The sequence below is a fragment of the Condylura cristata genome, unplaced genomic scaffold, assembly GCF_000260355.1.
Source record: "Condylura cristata isolate star-nosed mole 26May11 unplaced genomic scaffold, ConCri1.0 scaffold00021, whole genome shotgun sequence".
Classification (NCBI taxonomy): Eukaryota; Metazoa; Chordata; class Mammalia; order Eulipotyphla; family Talpidae; genus Condylura; species Condylura cristata.
In genome coordinates this window covers 23860468-23878562 of record NW_004567122.1, presented here as the reverse complement: position 1 = coordinate 23878562, position 18095 = coordinate 23860468, and the positions used below count along the sequence as shown (strand labels likewise).

The 18095-nt window shown below is 37.6% G+C and overlaps 1 protein-coding gene across 2 annotated transcripts in view; it reads right to left on the bottom strand.

Moving 5' to 3' along the window:
- RAD50 (RAD50 homolog (S. cerevisiae)) overlaps nt 1-18095 on the bottom strand; it is a 73512-nt gene that overhangs the window by 47815 nt on the left and 7602 nt on the right. For both annotated transcript variants that reach the window (XM_004686704.2, XM_012727951.1), the window contains one exon: nt 4251-4402. In XM_004686704.2, the coding sequence (XP_004686761.1) occupies nt 4251-4402 (152 nt within the window). The remainder of the gene's footprint in view (nt 1-4250; nt 4403-18095) is intronic.

The window sequence follows — 18095 nt, the reverse complement described above, 5'->3', positions numbered from 1 at the left end:
AACTGTTTGGAGGTTCCTCAAACTGCTAAACATGGAGCTTCCCTATGACCCAGCAATCCCACTCCTAGGTATCTACACAAAAGACACAAAAACACCGATTCAAAAAGACACCTGCACCCCCATGTTTATTGCTGCTTTATTCAGAGTTAGAAAGACACAGGAACAGCCAAATGCCCAAAAATGGATTAAAAATGGTTTAAAAAGATGTGGTACATATACACAATGGAATATTACTCAGCAACCAAAAAAAGGAAACACATGTCTTTTGCAGCAATATGGATGGAGCTGGAAAAGATAATGCGTAGTGAAATAAGCCGGAAAGAAAAGGAAAAATACTGATGGTTTCACTCAAAGCAGGAATATAACGGAACAGGTGAGAAAATGATGATGAAAACAGCTATATACCAGAGACATTTTGTGGGGATGGAGTGGGGAATGGGATCAAAAACAGTGGGGGGAGGGAAATGCTCTGGACTATGGTCATGACACATGGGTGATTTGGTGATGGGAAACCCAAGGGGATTGCAACTGAGATGGAAAAATGCACAAAAATATGTAAAAATAAACTATTATAAAATAAAAAATGTTCAACACCACTTGTAATAACGGAGATGCAAATTAAACCCAAAATGAGATACCATCTCACACCAGTGAGAATGACACATCTTAACACAACTAGCAACAACAAATGTTGGCAAGGATGTGGAGAAAAAGGAACTCTCCTGCCTTGCTGGTGAGAATGCAAACTAGTACAACCGCTATGGAAAACTGGAGGTTCCTCAAACTACTAAACATGGAGCTTCCCTATGACCCAGCAATCCCACTCCTAGGTATCTACCCAAAAGGCACAAAAACACCGATTTAAAAAGACACCTGCACCCCCATGTTTATTGCTGCTTTATTTACAATAGGAAAGACATGGCATCAACCCAAATGCCCAAAAGTAGATGACTGGATTAAAAAGATGTGGTACATATACACAATGGAATATTACTCAGTAACCAAAAAAAAAAAAAAACACACACATGCCTTTTGCAGTAACATGGATGGAGCTGGAAGGGATCATGCTTAGTGAAATAAGCCAGAAAGAAAAGGAAAAATACCGATCGATGGTTTGGTTTCACTCAAAGCAAGAGTATAAAGGAACAGGGAGGAAACAACTATATACCAGAGGCATTTTATGGGGGTGGAGTGGGGGCTGGGATAAAAAATGGGGAGGGGGGAAGTACAGTGGACTATGGTGATGGCAAGTCCACAGGGATTACAACTGAGATGGAAAAAGGCACAAAATGATGTGAAAATAAACATATTATTTAAAAAACAAATTAATTAAAAAAAAACTATCTCTAGATACAGAGAATAGATTGGTGGTTGCTAGGTACAGGAGGTAAGAAGTGGGGGAAGTGTTTTCTTTTGTGTTTCTACTCAAGTTTTTTGTGGTTAATGTGAGGTTTAGGTATGTAACATCTTACATATACATTATCCTTTATATGTGTATATATATATATATATATATATATATATAGTTCCATTTGCATTGATTGCTACTTATAACTTATATTAGGACACATTTCCAATCTTTGCATTTTTACTTTTGAAAGTAACAATCTGTTACTTTTTGACAAAAGAGATATATGATTTTAGGTTAGCTCTTTTTTTTCCCTCCTACTTTTCCATTCTGAGAGTGATTGGTTTTATTCATGACAAAAGAACTAAAAATGAGAGAACAATTATTTCAATTGTGCTATATTTTCTCAGAGGTTAAATTGAGTTAACTGTATTTTAAACATCATGAAAAAACAAGTATGTGGTACAAAGTTGCATTTGACTGTACCTTTTATATATTTGCTAAAGGATGCAATACATGTATATTTGAGTATTTTCAAGGAAAAAAGGAATGCAATAAGGCTTACCACGTATCAACAAAAGATTATTAACAGTTTATTAAAAAATATTTTTCACTTCTGAAAATTAAAAATAAAATTTCCATTAAAAAAATAAACATTACTGGGGGATTCTATCAACCAGTTAAGAAAGATACAGTCCCCATCTTTCTCATATTCTTCCCCAAAAAATCAAAGACAAGGGAACATACCATACCTGCTATAATGAGATCTGCATTACCTTGATACCAAAACCAAACAAAGGCCTCCCACACAAGAAAGAAAATTACCAGCAACCAGCTCATGACAAAGGAGTCAAAAGCATACACTGGAGAAAGCAATCTCTTCAATAAATGGGAAAAACTGGGTATCCACACGCAAAAAGAATTAAGCTATACCACTATTTTACACCACATACAAAAATAATGCAAAGGAATTGAACATACAGTCAAAACCAAGTGATAAACTCTTTAACACAGGCCTTAAGGATGTGTTAGTACTTAGCTCCAACAGTAAAGGAAATAAAAGAATTTTTTTTTAAAAAGGAGAACTGGGCCTTCCCTGGTGGTACAGAGGGCTAAAATGTAGTAGCATCATGAAGCTATGGGCAACCACTGCTGCAGCATGAGTTCCATCCCTGGCCAGGGAGGTGACCCACATAGTGCAGTAGACCTCTCCTGTCTTGCCCACTGCTCCCCTCAGTGGTGTATTTCAGTCAGTATTCCTGTTCTACTCCCCACTCTGTCTCTGGTGAATCCTCTCACCCACTGCACCGCTGGCCTGTACCACAGTTCTTGTATGCATAACTAAATTTAAAAACAAAAGGGGGGGTATGAACCACTGCAAGCTATAAGGCTTCCTGCTCAGTGAAAACCATCATCACAATGAAAAGGCACCCCTTCTCACTGAGATAAAGTATCTGCAAGCCTGTATCAGATAAGAGATTATTATCCAAGATATATAACAACTTATATAAATCAACAACAGCAAAAACAATTAAAAATGAACAGAGGAGGGGTTCTCCCTGGTGGCACAATGGGTTGAAGAGCAGCACTGTGAAGCTAGCCACAGCCACTTCAGTATGAGTTTGATCTCCCGCCAGGGAGGTGAGACCCACATGGCACGGCAGACCTCTCCTGACCAACCCACTACTCACTTCCCTCAGCAGCGTGCCTGATCTGCCTGTTCTGCTCCCCACTCTATCTCTGGTGAATCCTTTTACCATCCTTGCACCTCTAGCCTGTATGCATAAATAAATAAATCTTTTTTTTTAATAAATCAATCTTAAAAAAAAAAAAAAAAAGGCAGAGGAACCAAACAAGCATTTCATCAAATAAGATGTAAATATGGCCAACAGACACATGAAAGGATGTTCATTGTTTATCACTAGAAAAATGCACATCAAAATCAAAATGAGATTTTACCTCACACCTATTAGAATGGCCGTTACCAAAAAGCAGAGAAATAACAAATGTTGCTAGGAGTACAGAAACAGGAATTTTTCATGAAAGTCTGGTAGGAATATGAATTGGTACAGCCAATTTAGGAAGTATAGCCACCACAAAAATATAGTTCTACTTGTGGGTATCTATCCAAATATAAAACTGGCAATCCTGAAAGATCTATGCACCCCTATGTTTACTGCATCATTATTCACAATAGTCAAGTTATGAAAACAAATTTCATGTTTACTAAAAGATGAATGAATAAACATATGGTATAGATACACAACACACTACTATTCAGTTATTAAAAAGGGGATAAAATTTTGCTAGTTATGATAACATGAATGTACCTTCTTTTTGGTAACAGCCATTTATTATGAGGGAATTATGCAAAGTCAGAAGAGGAAAAGACAAATACCATTTGGCTTTTACGCACATATGCAAAACAAAAAACAAAGCAAACAAATAAAACAAAACAAATCCACAGATTCTGGTAACAGAATGGTGGTTCCCCACAGAGTGGAGATGATCTGTGTGTGGGGATCATGCAGAGGAGGTAAACTAGCTGGAGGAGGAGGGAAAGACATATGGTGGAGGGCTGGGTGTGGTTACACACAGGTGTTGAGATGTGAAACGATATACCTGAAACTTACACAGCACTGTAAAGTACTATTACCTCAAAAATAAAAACACCTTCAATGTTGGAAGTGGGGTGGTAGGTGGTGTTTATGTATATAGGAACAGAGTACACAGGAACACTATTTCCTGCTCAGTTTTGTTGAGAACATGAAACTGCTCTAAAAAATAAAGTCTGCTAAAAGAAATTAATATGCTTCCCTAAAACAAGTAAGTAAAAAAAAGACAGTCTTACAGACCTTAAACCCAGAAAATAAACAAATTCAAATACAGAACAGACACCTACTTTGTTCTAGTAATGACTCCTTCCAAGGTTTTGAATTCTGTCTTTTTGCTTTTCTGAGTACACACCATAGATCTCTGTACAGCTATAAGTTCTCCATTGACATCACGAAACTGTAGACGAATCTGGGCTCTAACATCTGTTTCTTGAGCAACCTTTGAGGGTAAACAGAAAAATTTTGCTACCTTACTATCAGAACATTAACATTAACTGTGAAAGTAAAGGTATAAAGCAATCTTACTAAAAAAAGAAAAGCAACATAAATCTCCAAAATCAATGACACTTTTACATGCTCTTCAAAATATGGCAAAGTTTAACTGATTCATCAAATTGTACTGTATTATCTCGCCCGCTTATTTAGTGTTGGATCAAGTATGTGGATTTTTCATATAAATTAATTTTATCTTTTACATAAAAAGTGTTTTTAAAGATACATTTTTAATCACAAGATTATGCAAAAGCAGAAATACTGTATGCAAAAAAATGAACACCTCAAACCAACCGAGGGCAAATTGCTGCCCTACTAGTCCTATAAAACACAGACATTGTTATTGTCAACCATAAGTCAAAAAACTGATAGTTACATACTACTTTCCTATGGTCCTCAAATCCCTTTCAAATTGCCAGTTGCTCCATTTGTCCTTTAAACAAAAGGGTCTAATTCAGAATTACACACTACATTATATTGTTCAGAATTAGACAATGTTGTCATGTCTCTTTAAATTCTTTCAAGCTAGAACAGTTGCTCAAATTTCCCTTGACTTTCATGACAGATAAATCAACAGTTACTTTGAATGTTATTATTTTATAGCATTTCACCCCAAATTTAGGTTTGCTTAATGTTTCCTCATAACTGAAGTATGCCTCTCTGGCAAGGGCATTACATAAGTTATTCCTTTACATACATAACATACATAAGCTATGTTATTCCTTTATTATATCATATCAGATGGGACACAATTTTTATCTCATTACTGGGTGTATTAACCTCAATCTGTTGATAAAAGTAGTAAACTGACAGGTTTTTCCACCATAAACTTATTTTCTTTATTTTGCTATTAAAAATACATGGTGAGGGCCCTCCCTGGTGGCGCAGCGGGTTAAAGCACTGCACTGAGAATCTAAAGCCGCTTCCGCATGAGTTTAATCCCCGCCTGCCCCGAGGTGACCACATGGCGCGGCAGACCTCTCCTGACCCACCCGCTGCTCCCCTCAGCAGTGTACTTCGTAGATATGCCTGTTCTGTTCCCCGCTCTGACTCTGGTGAAGCCTCTCACCGCCCCTGAGCCTCTGGCCTGTGTACCCCACTTCTGTATGTACAAATAAATAAATCTTTAAAAAAAAAAAATACATGGTGAAACTATGTAACTATCACATACCTCATTAAGCTTTCCTCCACTGCATTGGCACTCAATGTTTCTTGCTTGAATGAATTTTACTATGATAGTAATCAAATGTTAATTTTCTATTTTCTAGTTCAATTATCCCACCTACTTTTATTAGTTAAGAATCTACTGTTAAGGAAGGACTTTGTCCTTTCCCCATTTCTCCCTCTGCTTTGTGAACTCTGCCATTATTCATTTGGGCTCCAATTCTCCATGCTATCATAGCTGACATCTGCAGATGCCTTCCTCCATCAGCCTCATCTAGTAGCTGAAATAACTTGCTTATTTATAAATGAAGATGCTGAGTTTCATCATAGGTGAATACTGAACTTAAAATGCTTTTTTACAAGGGCTTCCTGGTGAGGGAGGGTTTAAAGTCAGCACTATGAAGGTTTCGTCAGCCACTGCAGCATGAATTCAATTCTTGGCCAGGGAGGTGATCCACATGGCACAGCAAACCTTTCAGGTCTTGCCTGCTACTTCCCTCAGCAGTGTAGTTCAGTAGATCAGCTTGTTCTGTTCCCCACTCTGTCTTTGGTGAATCCTGTCACCACCCGGTACCTCTGGCCTACATCCTAGTTCTTGTATGCATAAATAAAAATAAATCTTTAACAAGTTATCCTCTGGGGCGCCCTCCCTGGTGGCCCAGCGGGTTAAAGCACTGCACATAGAAGCTAAAGCCACTTCCGCATGAGTTTAATCCCCGCCTGCCCCGGAGGTGACCACATGGCTTGGCAGACCTCTCCTGACCCGCCCGCTGCTCCCCTCAGCAGTGTACTTTGTTAGTTGCCTGTTCTGCTCCCCACTCTGTCTCTGGTGAATCCTCTCACCGCCCCTGCACCTCTGGCCTGTACCTCAGTTCTGTATGCACAATAACTCTTAAAAAAAAAAAAAAAAGTTATCCTCTGTACCTAATGATGCTCACATGATTTTTTTATTTTCTATTCTGTTATTGTGGCAAATTATATTGGTTAGTTTTCAAAACAAATCTTGCATTCCTGAGACAAGCCCTTTTAGTTATGGTTTATTACCACTGTCTGCATATTCCTGATTTTGATTTGTTAAGGATTTTTTATAACAGTTTATTTTTACATCATTTTGTACATTTTTTTTTCCCATCTCAATTGTAATCCCCACGGGTTTCCCATCACCAAGTCACCCATGTGCCATCACTATAATCCTGTGCACTTCCCTCCCCACCCTCCCCCGCCCCCCGTTTTTTATCCCATTCCCTATGTTAAGGATTTTTAAATCTAGGCTTGTGAGAAGTATTCATCTGTAGTTTTTTTGTAATGTCTTGTTTTGTTATCATGTTAATGCTAGCCTCAGAAAATGAACTACAAATGTACTTCCTTTGTCTCTTCTGAGCTTTCACAGAACTGACTTAACTTCTTCCTAAAAATGTTTGATGGAATTCACTAGTGACAATCACTGGGCCTAAAGTTTTTACTGTTAACTACAAATCAATTTCTTCAATTGGTGTTATTTCTTCCTGAGTGAGTTTTGGTAATTTGTGTCTTAAAAAGAATTAGCCAATTAGATCTAAGTTGCTAAGTTATTGTCAGAGTCACAAACAATATTCCTTTATGACCAATATCTGAAGTGACTTCTTTCACTTCTATTAATTTTACTTTGAGGTTTATAAAGTTCACTTAAAAATTTATAAAGGATCATCTGATATCTCAGATGATTTCTCAGACTGTTTTCTCAGTCTCTATTTTATTCACTGGTTTTTGCTTTAGTCTTTGACTGAGTTTAACTAGCTCTTTTACATGTTTGTTAAAATGGAAGCTCTGGATATTACTGTCAGGCCGTTTTTCTTTTCTAATATAAACAGCTAACATTAATATCGCTGTTAATATTTAGCAGCATTCAACAAATTTTTATGGTCCCCTTTTATTTAAAAGCATAATAAATTTAAGTATATCTTAATTTATTTGAAGTACTTTCTAACTTCCCTTCTGATTCATTTGTTGATCCATGGGTAATCAGAAGTGTGCAAAAAATTTGGGGGAAACTTTTCAGATAATGTTTCTTTGTTATTGATTTCTAGTTTAATTCTGGTGTAGTCAGAGAACACATTCTATATGAATTAAATCCTTTAAAATTTACTCACACTGGGGGCCTCCCCAAGGAGTTAAAATAAGCCTCAGCATTAAAAAGTTATCTGTATCATGATTTTGATCCTGGCCAGGAAGCTGACCCACATTGCATAGCAGACCTTTCCTGTCTCCCAGTTGTTCCCCTCAGCAGTGTACTTCAGTAATCTGAATCTGCCTGTTCTGTTCCCCTGTGTCTCTGGTATCTTTTTACCCTCCCTCCCCATTCCTCCCCACCACCACTACCACCACACACATCCTCTAACCTACATCCCAGCTCTTGTATGCATATATAAATAAAATGAATTTTTAAAAAAAATTATTCTGTTTTATGAAGCCAAATACTGGTGAATTTTCTATATACACTGGAAAATAATTTATATTTTGCTGTTAACTGGTTGTCTATCCTAGCAACATCAACTGTTATTTTGGTTAATAATGTTAAAGTTTTCCATATCCTTACTGATATTCTACTTTTCTTTTTCCCTACTAAGAGAAATGTTGATATCTTCAATTAAAATCATAGATTTGTTTCACTTTTCCATTCCAAAGGTTTTTGCCTCTTCTACAATGAAGCTCTACAATTACAATTGCATATTATTGGTCAACTGACCTTTCATTATCATAAAATGTGTTTTTTTAACCTAGAATTATTCCTGATTTAAATGTGTACTACCTAATATTTATATAGCCACTGTTTTCCTTAGGCATATTCTAGCATATTTTTCCATCCACTTAGTTTGAACCTATTTATACCATATTTTAAAACACTGGTATTCTCTTTCTCTATATAAGATTTCTGTTATTTTCCATTTCTTATTATGCTTATGCTTTCATTTACATCATTTTCAAATTTATAATATTTTGAAGTTTTGTCTGCTAATTCTATCATCTTTCATTGTGAAACTGTGTTTATGACTAAGTTTTCTCCTGGTTATTGTATCCCTGTGTTTTTTTGGGTTTTTTTTGCATCCCTGGTAACTTCTGAATGGGCATTTTACACTGCTGAATGAAGAACATTTGACTATTTTAATGAGTATTAAGTCTGGGTTAGGTATGTAGTTAAGTTTTTTAAGGTCTGATCATTAAAAACCTTTCTTTTTGAGGTGGGGAGTAGGTGGTACTGTGTAGACCGAGCTTTAACCTAGAATTAATTTCATCATTTCCCTTCAGCTTCAAAAACTTTCTTGCACGTTTCTTGTAGTATAAGTCTCTTTATGTCAAATACCTTTTATCTGAAAATGTTTTCTATTTCATCTTGAAATTTTCAAGAATATTTTTTCTGCATACAGAGTAAGATAAATTTTATTCCCAAGTTTTTGATGAGAAAACCATCTGATTGGGATTTCTGCACTGTGGTGCAGGCCAAAGGCGCAGTGGGTAAGAGCCAGAGACAGAGAGGGAAGCCGAACAGGCAGATTGACTGAAATACACTGCTGAGTAGAGCAGCAGGCATGTCAGGAGAGGTCTTTCACGCCATGTGGGTCACCTCCCTGGCAGGGGATTGAACTTGTACTGCAGCAATTGCAGATAGCTTCTGTGCTTTTGCTCGTTGCACCACAAGTGAGGCCTTGGGATGATTTTTGATCAGAAGTTAGCAAATATTATTTGCCTTTTACATGACGTATTATTTTGCCTTGACCTGCTTTTATTTTTTTTTTAAAGATTTTTATTTATTTATGAATACAGAAATTGGGTACAGGTTAGAGATGCAGGAGCCATGAGAGTATTCACCAGAGAAAGAGCGGGGAGCAGAACAGTCAGATTGACAAAGGACACTGCTGAGGGGAGCAGAGGGAAGACAGGAGAGGTCTGCCCACCATGTAGGTCACCTCTGGGGTGGGGATCGAACTTGCACTGAAGTGGCCACAGTTTAGCTTAGCTTAGTTTAGCTTCACAGTGCTCCAACCAGCTGTGCTACCAGAGAGGGCCCTGACCTGCTTTTAAAATACTCTTTTTACCTTTGGTTTCCAGCAATTTGAATATAATGTATCTCTTAACTATAGTTATGCTGCTTGTGATATGTTCAGCTTCTGCATCTTTTTGATATTTTATTTATCCATTGTGATTCCCCACCCCACACACACACAAACATGATCATTCTTTTCCTTTAAATTCTTCTGTTTTTTTTAAATCTTTATTAATTCCAAAACAATCTACTCTTTTTCTACTCTTTCCCTCCCAGTTATGAATCACATTTGCTTCTGTATAAATTCACTGTAACTTTTTCATATCTAAGACATTGCAGGTACTACTGATTCAACAATGAGAGTTTGGATTTGTGTTGACTTCCTTTAAAATTTGTTGAGTTAAGGGCCCTCCCTGTGGTGCAGCATGTTAAAGCACAGCATTAAAAAGTTAAAGCCACTTTTGCATGAGTTTGATCCCCGCCCTAGGAGGTGACTCACAAGCCGCCCCCGCCCCCAGCAATGTACTTGACAGTCGGCCTATTCTGCTTTCCACTCTGTGTCTGGTGAATCCTCTCACCGCCCCTGCACTTTTGGCCTGTACCCCAGTTCTGAAAGAATAAATAAATCTTTAAAAATAAATTGTTAAGTTTGGTTACAGCAATTAATTTACTGGAAATTCAGCTTGGTTGTGTCAAAGCTGTTTTGAAATTTGTTCAAATGGTCCTTCTGGGGTATCTCTGGAACACTGGGGTGTTGAGCAAGGTCTGCCTTCTCAGGGCTGTTCAGAACAGGAATGTCTCTCCCAGCATTACGTAACCTCTACAAACTATTCAGATCAGTCCCACCATCCTACCCCAGTAATTGTTCTCTAGTAGTCCTCATTAAATCTCATGCAGTTGGGTAAAGACTCAGGATTTCTTACTCCGATTTCTGGTCTAGCACCCCTTCTTTGAACAGCAACTATACTATATATCCTGCTCCACATTTTTGCAACTTCCACAACCCCAACACCTATTGTTTTAGATGTCTAATGATACTACTCTTCACTAATGGAATTAAATTCATGTTCCAAGGTTTACAAATGTCTCTCGGTAGAATGCTATTCTCAAAGATCATGTTCCTGCATCATCAGTTGTCCAATGCCTGAAAACAGTTGCTTCTGGTATTTTTTCTCCTCTTATATTATTCATCTAGTAAACACAGTATGGTAATCAGTTACAACCAAAATAATAAGTCCTGGAATCTGCTTTTTAAAATAATTGTAAAAATAAGCAGAGATTCCACCCACAACATGGTGATGGGGTTGGAATTACCCTCTTCCTTGAAGAGGGTAATAGGAAGACCCAGAATCTCCATCCTGTCCTTAAAGTCTGCAGGACTTTCCAACAGAGAACTCAAACTCAGGTTGTGGTCACTGAGGGGAAAGAGTAGGAGGAAACAAGAGGAGCAAGTTTAGGCTGGGGGCTGACCACACAAGAATCCACAGGGGTAACAGTGGACAGATATTGTGAAATTCCCTGGGAATCTGTAGATATGTGAATGGGCACAGACCCTCCTTGGGGCAGTGGGAACTCTATAGGTGCAGACAAGGTGAAATGGGAACTCCCCAAAGGGCATAAGCCCCAAAGTTCCTGCCCTGCTCTGCTCCTAAAAGAGATCAAAGAGACACCAGGCTAATCAGGCTTGATGTCATATAAAGCCCAGTGGCAAAGAAAAAGACTTGTGAGAAAACTCACTTATCTACCAGGAAAGTAAGCAACTAGTATACAGACGATGCAGCCTTGCAGGAGCGGCAGCAGAGACAGGACAGGGCAGCAATGGCACAGCAACAAGTTGGCACACATCTATTTACCTCTTGCATTCTGGTATAGGACTGTTTCTGGCCAAGTGCCAATTATTCCCAGAGGCAGAACCTGGCAGTCTATACCTAACTCTTCTCACTGGGAGACTCAAACTTCATAGATTACTACCCACTGCAGAATGAGGCAAAAAGGAGGAAGGCATAAGTTAAGACAACTTGAGCACAGAATACATTTTGCTGTGGAACAAAAGAGGAGGCAGTAAAGGCAACCAACTTCACTCCTCAAGATGAAAGCACTAAAGCCCCAGAACTCCTCTCCTGCACCACTTTGTGCTCAAGTGAACTAAAAGAAACAAAACTAAATCCCCACTGTCCCAACTCCTACTCCTTTCCTCCCCCCACACAACAGCAAATAGGCAACACACATGCCTAGGAAGCAAAAATCATCGGAACTCAAGATGGAAAAACAACATGAGAATAACAGATGTCCTGGAACAAATAAAAAGGATCTAGAAATACAGGACCTATCAGATAAAGACTTCAAGACAATATTGCCAAGAGTTACTGGAAGGCCAGTCAAATGCAGCAGATAGGCAGGTGCAAGATCTAAGAAAGGAGAGCTAGGAATAGTTATTCACCCAAGAGACAGGGTAAATAAAAAGATCACGAGACTGAAAGAAATGTACACAAAGTCAGACAGCCCTATTTAAAGGGCTATTTAAAGAACTAAACTAGCAGGAGAAAGAATTTCAGGTGTAGAAGTTTCAAAAGAACAAACACCCATTTTGAAAAAGAGAATTAAGATAAAGGAAAAATGAAGAAACTGAGAAATACCAGACTCAGAAGAGGAAACTTAAGAAGTTAACTGGGATCCCATAAGGTGATGAGAAATGGAAGCAGAAACCTTATTCAAACAATACTAGAATTTCCTTGATCTAAAGAATGAATTTAATATTGATGTCCAGGAAACAAAGAGAACACCAATTTTTTTAATTCAGGAAGACTGAATTAAACTACCAAAAATAAAAGGTTCCCCCTCCCCCAGGAAAAAAAATAAATAACTTACAAAGGCTCCCTAACAGGATTTCCCTGGACTTCAGCCCAGACACTCTCCAGGCAAGAGAATGAAAATGTTCACAAACCTTAAAGACAAGAACTGCCAGTCAAGAATACTCCATCCTGAAAACTTACCATTCAAGTATGAAAGTGAAGTAGAAGTTTTCCCAGACAAACAGAAGCTAAAAGGCAGAAGTTTACTACCACCAGGCAGGTTCTTCAAGATATGTTAAAAGGAACAAATTCTTGAGCAAAATGGCAACAGCAATACAAAATGTGAAGCATGAGAAGAACTGTACGCATAAACAACAAAACATAAGAGTGAAGAAGACATGGACAGAGCCTGAAGAGTTAAATGCCAGGTGCCAGCAGCTCATAAAGGACTTACTATATAGGAAGTAAAACCCCTACAGTAACCACTAACCAAAAATCCAGACTAGAGACTCACAAATGAAGAAATTATACAAATATGAAGAGAAATGTAGAAAGACAGAGGGAAAAACAGAAAAATAAAGTAATCCAAGTTTAAAAAGGTATAAAATAAGCAGTTCTTATCAATAATTATCCTAAATATGAATAGTAGAAATCCATCAATTAAAAGACACTAACAATGTGCATGAAAATGTTAAAGCCATTTGATAATATGCTTACAAGAGATTCCTTTAACACAAAGACAAAAACAAAAAATGAGATGTTGGACTAAGGTGACACATGCTAATAACGCAGAGCAAAGCAGAACTGTTATTATTCTCTTATCAGATAAACTAGACTTTCAACTAAAAAAGATTATCAGGAACAAAGATGGACACTATATTAACTATCAAGAGGACAATTCACCAAGATGTTATTAATATTCATGCACCTACTAATCCTAATGCAGGAATATCTAGTTACAAATCAACTATTAACAGATCTAAAACAATATATAACAAAAATACAATCATGGTCAAAAAGACCTTAACACACCACTGCAATGAAAGGATAGATCTCCCAATAAGAAAATTAACAAAGCAATAAAGGCCTAAAATAAAGTGTTAGAGCAGACTGAACACTGATAGAGCTTTCCACCCTAAACTAAATGAATACAATTTCTTGTCTTGTACACATGAAGCACACTCAAGAACAGATTATGCACACTGGAACATAAAACATGTGACAGAAAATATGCAAAAACAGCAAATATATCAAGCATGTTCACAGACAACAGTATAAAGCTAGAAATTAAACACAGAAAAAAATCCTGGAATAAGCCAAAACATATGGAGAGACTGAGGAAAATGCTTCTGAACAACTCTTGGGTCAACAAAGAAGTCAAAGATCAAAAAGTATCTAGACACTAATGAAAACAGAACAGGGATGGTCTAAAGAGCAGCATTATGTAGAAGTTTATAGCCAATACAGGCCAACATAAAAAATAAATCTCAAACAATCTTACCTTTGAAGTTGAGGAAACTAGAGAACAAAATATTCAAAAACAAGCAGAAAGAAACAAAAATTAGAGCAGAAATACAAAAAACAGACAGTCTAAAAGATTAGTGAACCCAAGTTGGCGCTCTAAAAACAAAACAAAATGGACAAGCTTACAAAAAAAAAGAGAGAGAGAGAAAACCCAAATCAGTAGAATCAGGAATGAGAAGGCAAAATTCCAACAGATGCTATAGAAACACATAGGCTCACAAGAACCTATTACAAAAGTCTGTGTCGACAAACTGAGCAACTTAAGTGGACAAGTTTTTAGACTCATACAACCTTCCAAGATTGAAACAAGATGAAACAATTTTAACAGTCCAATCACGAGATAAAATTGAGAGTAATAAAGTCTCCCTTAGAATAAATGCCCAGTACCAAATAGCTTCTCCAATGTTACCCAAGTACCTAGCCTGTTCAAACTCTTCAAAAACACTAAAGAGGAAGGAAAATTCCCCAACACTATGAGGCCATTACCCTGACCTAAAAGCCACACAAAAGACAATACAAAAGAAGAATTACAGCTCATATCACTTGGTGAGACAGATGCAAAAATACTTGCAAACCAAATACAGCAACATAGCAAGAGAAATCATCCACTGCAACCAAGTAGTGATGTATGTGTGGTATAACACGCACAAATCAATGTAATTCACCAGATGAATAAAAGACAAAAACAACATGATTAACTCAACAGATACAGAAAAGCTTTCAAGACCTCACATCCATTTATGATGAAAAACACTTAAAAAAAAAAGGAATAAATAGAGCTTATCAAAACACCACAGGAACCATATATAACAAACTCACAGACAACATAATAATCAATGGTTAAAAAGCCAAACGCATTTCCACCAAGTCATTAGGTAAGAAAGAGGCATAAATGAAATCCAAATTGAGAAGTGAACTTGTCACTATTTGTTAAACATACTTAGAGAAAACAAGACTACCAAAAAAACTTCTAGAAATAATAAATGAAGACAGTTAAGTGGCAGGATAAAAAAAAAAAATCAATTGCATTTTTGTATGCAAACAATGTTTCAGAAGAAAAAGAAATAATACAATGCCAGGAAGAAAAAAACACCTGGAAGTAATCTTGCTTTTTAAAAGAGATTAATTTATGAATACAAGAACTGGGGTACAGAGGTGTGGGGTGCGCGGTCAGAGTATTCTCCAGAGACACAGTAGGGAAAAGAACAGGTGGACTGACTGAAATTCACAGCTGAGGGGAGCAGCAGATGAGTGGAAAGCCAGTAAGAGTTGGGTTTGATCCAGGTGACATGTATTCAAAATGTATTCAGGGATGTGAATTTTGGAAGAATCAAGTTAGCTAGGTGTTAAGATTCAGCTTTCAAAGACCAGGGACTTGACTTAAATCACTTTGTCCCAAGAAAATCAACTGCTGATCTTAATCAACAATAATTTGACAAAGGAACTTTATGTCCATGTACCAGAACTGAGTGAGTTTGTTTACTATGTACCTGACTAGAAGATCAAACACATATATGCACTCACCATTACAACTACCTTTCTAGGACTTAGCTACCTGTCATTTATCAAATTAGCAAATAAATTTCAAGCACAAAGTATCTTGGAGCACTTCAATCACAACACAAGTTGATGCTCTTGTGGAGGAAGAGTCACTTTAAATGGAGTAATTTAGATTGCAGAGAAATCTAGGAAAATATCTAGCCAAAACAGTAAAATATTAAAAATGAGCCCTTCCCTTTCCAAACAATCTAGTCATAAGTTGGGCAGGCAGAGGTACGTATTCATGCTGGTTGAAGGTATAAAGAAGTACAAAGTAGTTCATCCCAGAACAGGGTAACTACTGAACTTGAGTAGGCTAAAAAGTGTATCCACATGGGAAGACATCTAAGCACTGGGTTTCAAGAGTCCAAGCACGATGAAAAGGGCATGTATGAACAGAGTAGACCCAACTCAGAAAGGCGATGACATTGAAGGAATGCATAATTCATCGTGAGAATTCAGGATCCAGACTATAAAGGGCATCTCCACAAAAGAGCACCCTGAAAAGTGATTGAGAGACTAAGAAGAGTATGTGAAAGGTCACCCAAGAAACACATGGGTTCCTGGGGACCTACGGAGGTGGGAAAGGGAGCCTTGAAAACCTGTCCTTGCCTTTATCTTCCCATACCCCAAACCACCAATTGCTTCTTCTCACCTTCTGCCCAGCTGCACCCAGCCCTATCTCTTGCATACCTGAGCAAAGGCCAGAAAGCCCTTAAAAACCCCCAGAGACTCTACTCTGGCCCAGGGGCAACTTCTTTAATCCCCATGGGGGTCAGTGAACCTTGCCTAGGAGTGCTCCAATAACCACTCTTGCTAACCACTCTTTCCTATCCCTCCTCTTTGTGCTTATCTCTAATACCTCCACTACTCCTTTCAGTGTGTATGGTTGTCAGGTAGAGAAATAGAGAAGGGAAGATGGTTTAAATGAGAAGTCCAAGCAGGTTGGGGAGGGTGTGTATTTGAGGATGGAGTCAGAACCCCATAGGGTGTAAGGACCCTTAGGCAGTAACAAGCAATGCATTCCATACAGAATAGGTCAAATAACTGTACATATTAAGTATATGTACATGTACATTAAGTTAATATTTTGCTTCTCACTCACTTCATTATATTTAAAAGGCAAACACAGCCAACTTTCCAACTTACTCAGTGCTTGCTAGTGAATAGTGTAAGACTAAAACTACCACATAACTTTTCACCAACAAACCTTAAGTGACTTCCCCACCCCCATGTAACCCTGCTGATACTTTCCTAATCAATTCACTTTTTCTAGCCTCAACCAACCCTTTCTTCCACCCTCAGCCAATTATTTCATTTATTTTTTCCCCAATGGAAATATAAAAACAATTAAAAGAGAATTTATCTCACCCTGCTTGCCACCCTTAGAATAAATAGCCCATCCTTTTAATAACTCCTTCAGCAGAGCAATGGATTTTATCTCCTCTTGCTTAGTCAAGGATTTTGCTTTGCAATTTTTCTCTCTCCTGCATAAATGTTTTGTTTGTTCTATCAATCTATTAATGCTCTATAACCTACTTTTTAAAACACAACACAAAACAAATCAACAAAGTTCTCAATTCAGCAAATCTTTTCAGCTACTGCCCTATTTGCTTCCCCTTATAGCAAAATTCATTTTAATTCTGTGTGTTTCACTTCCTTATCTGTTCTTTCAGACTAATGAAACCACCAATGGACTTCACATAGCAAAACTGTTGGGAGTGGTGTTCATAAAACCTTCATGTGGCGTTTGCTCAGGACATCTTTCCCCCCAACAATTCCAAATCTTCTTACTTGAGGAATATGTCAAACATTATTTGACAATTGATGATTTCCTCCTCTTTATAACACTTTGTAGTCTCATCATCAAGATGTCGCCCTTACCTTACTATTTTCCTTATCCCTCCACCTTTTTTTTTTTTTTTTAAGATTCACTTATGCATACAGGACTAGGGGACAGGCCAGAGGTACAGGGGCAGTATGAGGATTCACCAGAGTGGGGAACAGATCAGGCAGACTGACAAGTACCCTGCTGAGAGGAGCAGCAGGTGGGTCAGGAGAGGTCTGCCAAGCTATATGGATCACCTCAGATTGATTGAACTCATGCTGAGGTGGCTGCAACTTTAACCCATTGCACCACAAGGGAGGGCCTTCTTACCTTTTGCTGTTTCTTCCTAGTTTCCTTTTCTAAATGCCCTAGGTTCAGTTCTTGGATCTCTGGTACGTATTCCCTTTATGATCTTAGCCATATTTTAAAACTAAACCACAAATAACTGGAAAATCCTGAAGATTCCATCAAAAATATTAGAAACAATAAATGAATAGTTAAGTGGCAGGTTACGATATCAACATACCAAAATGCATTGCCTTTTTATATGCAAATAAGCAGGCAGCAAATAAATAACTCCATTTGTAATTTCTTCAAAAAGAATTAAGTACCTCAGAATGCTCCTAACAAAGGATGTAAAAGACCTATATGAGATGTTACTAAAACACTTATATAGTAACATAAGACTGGAGGTTATTCAATGATCAAGGATGGAGAGACTATGCTTTCTAAAGTGATCCACAAATAGAATGAAATCTAACACACCAGCAAT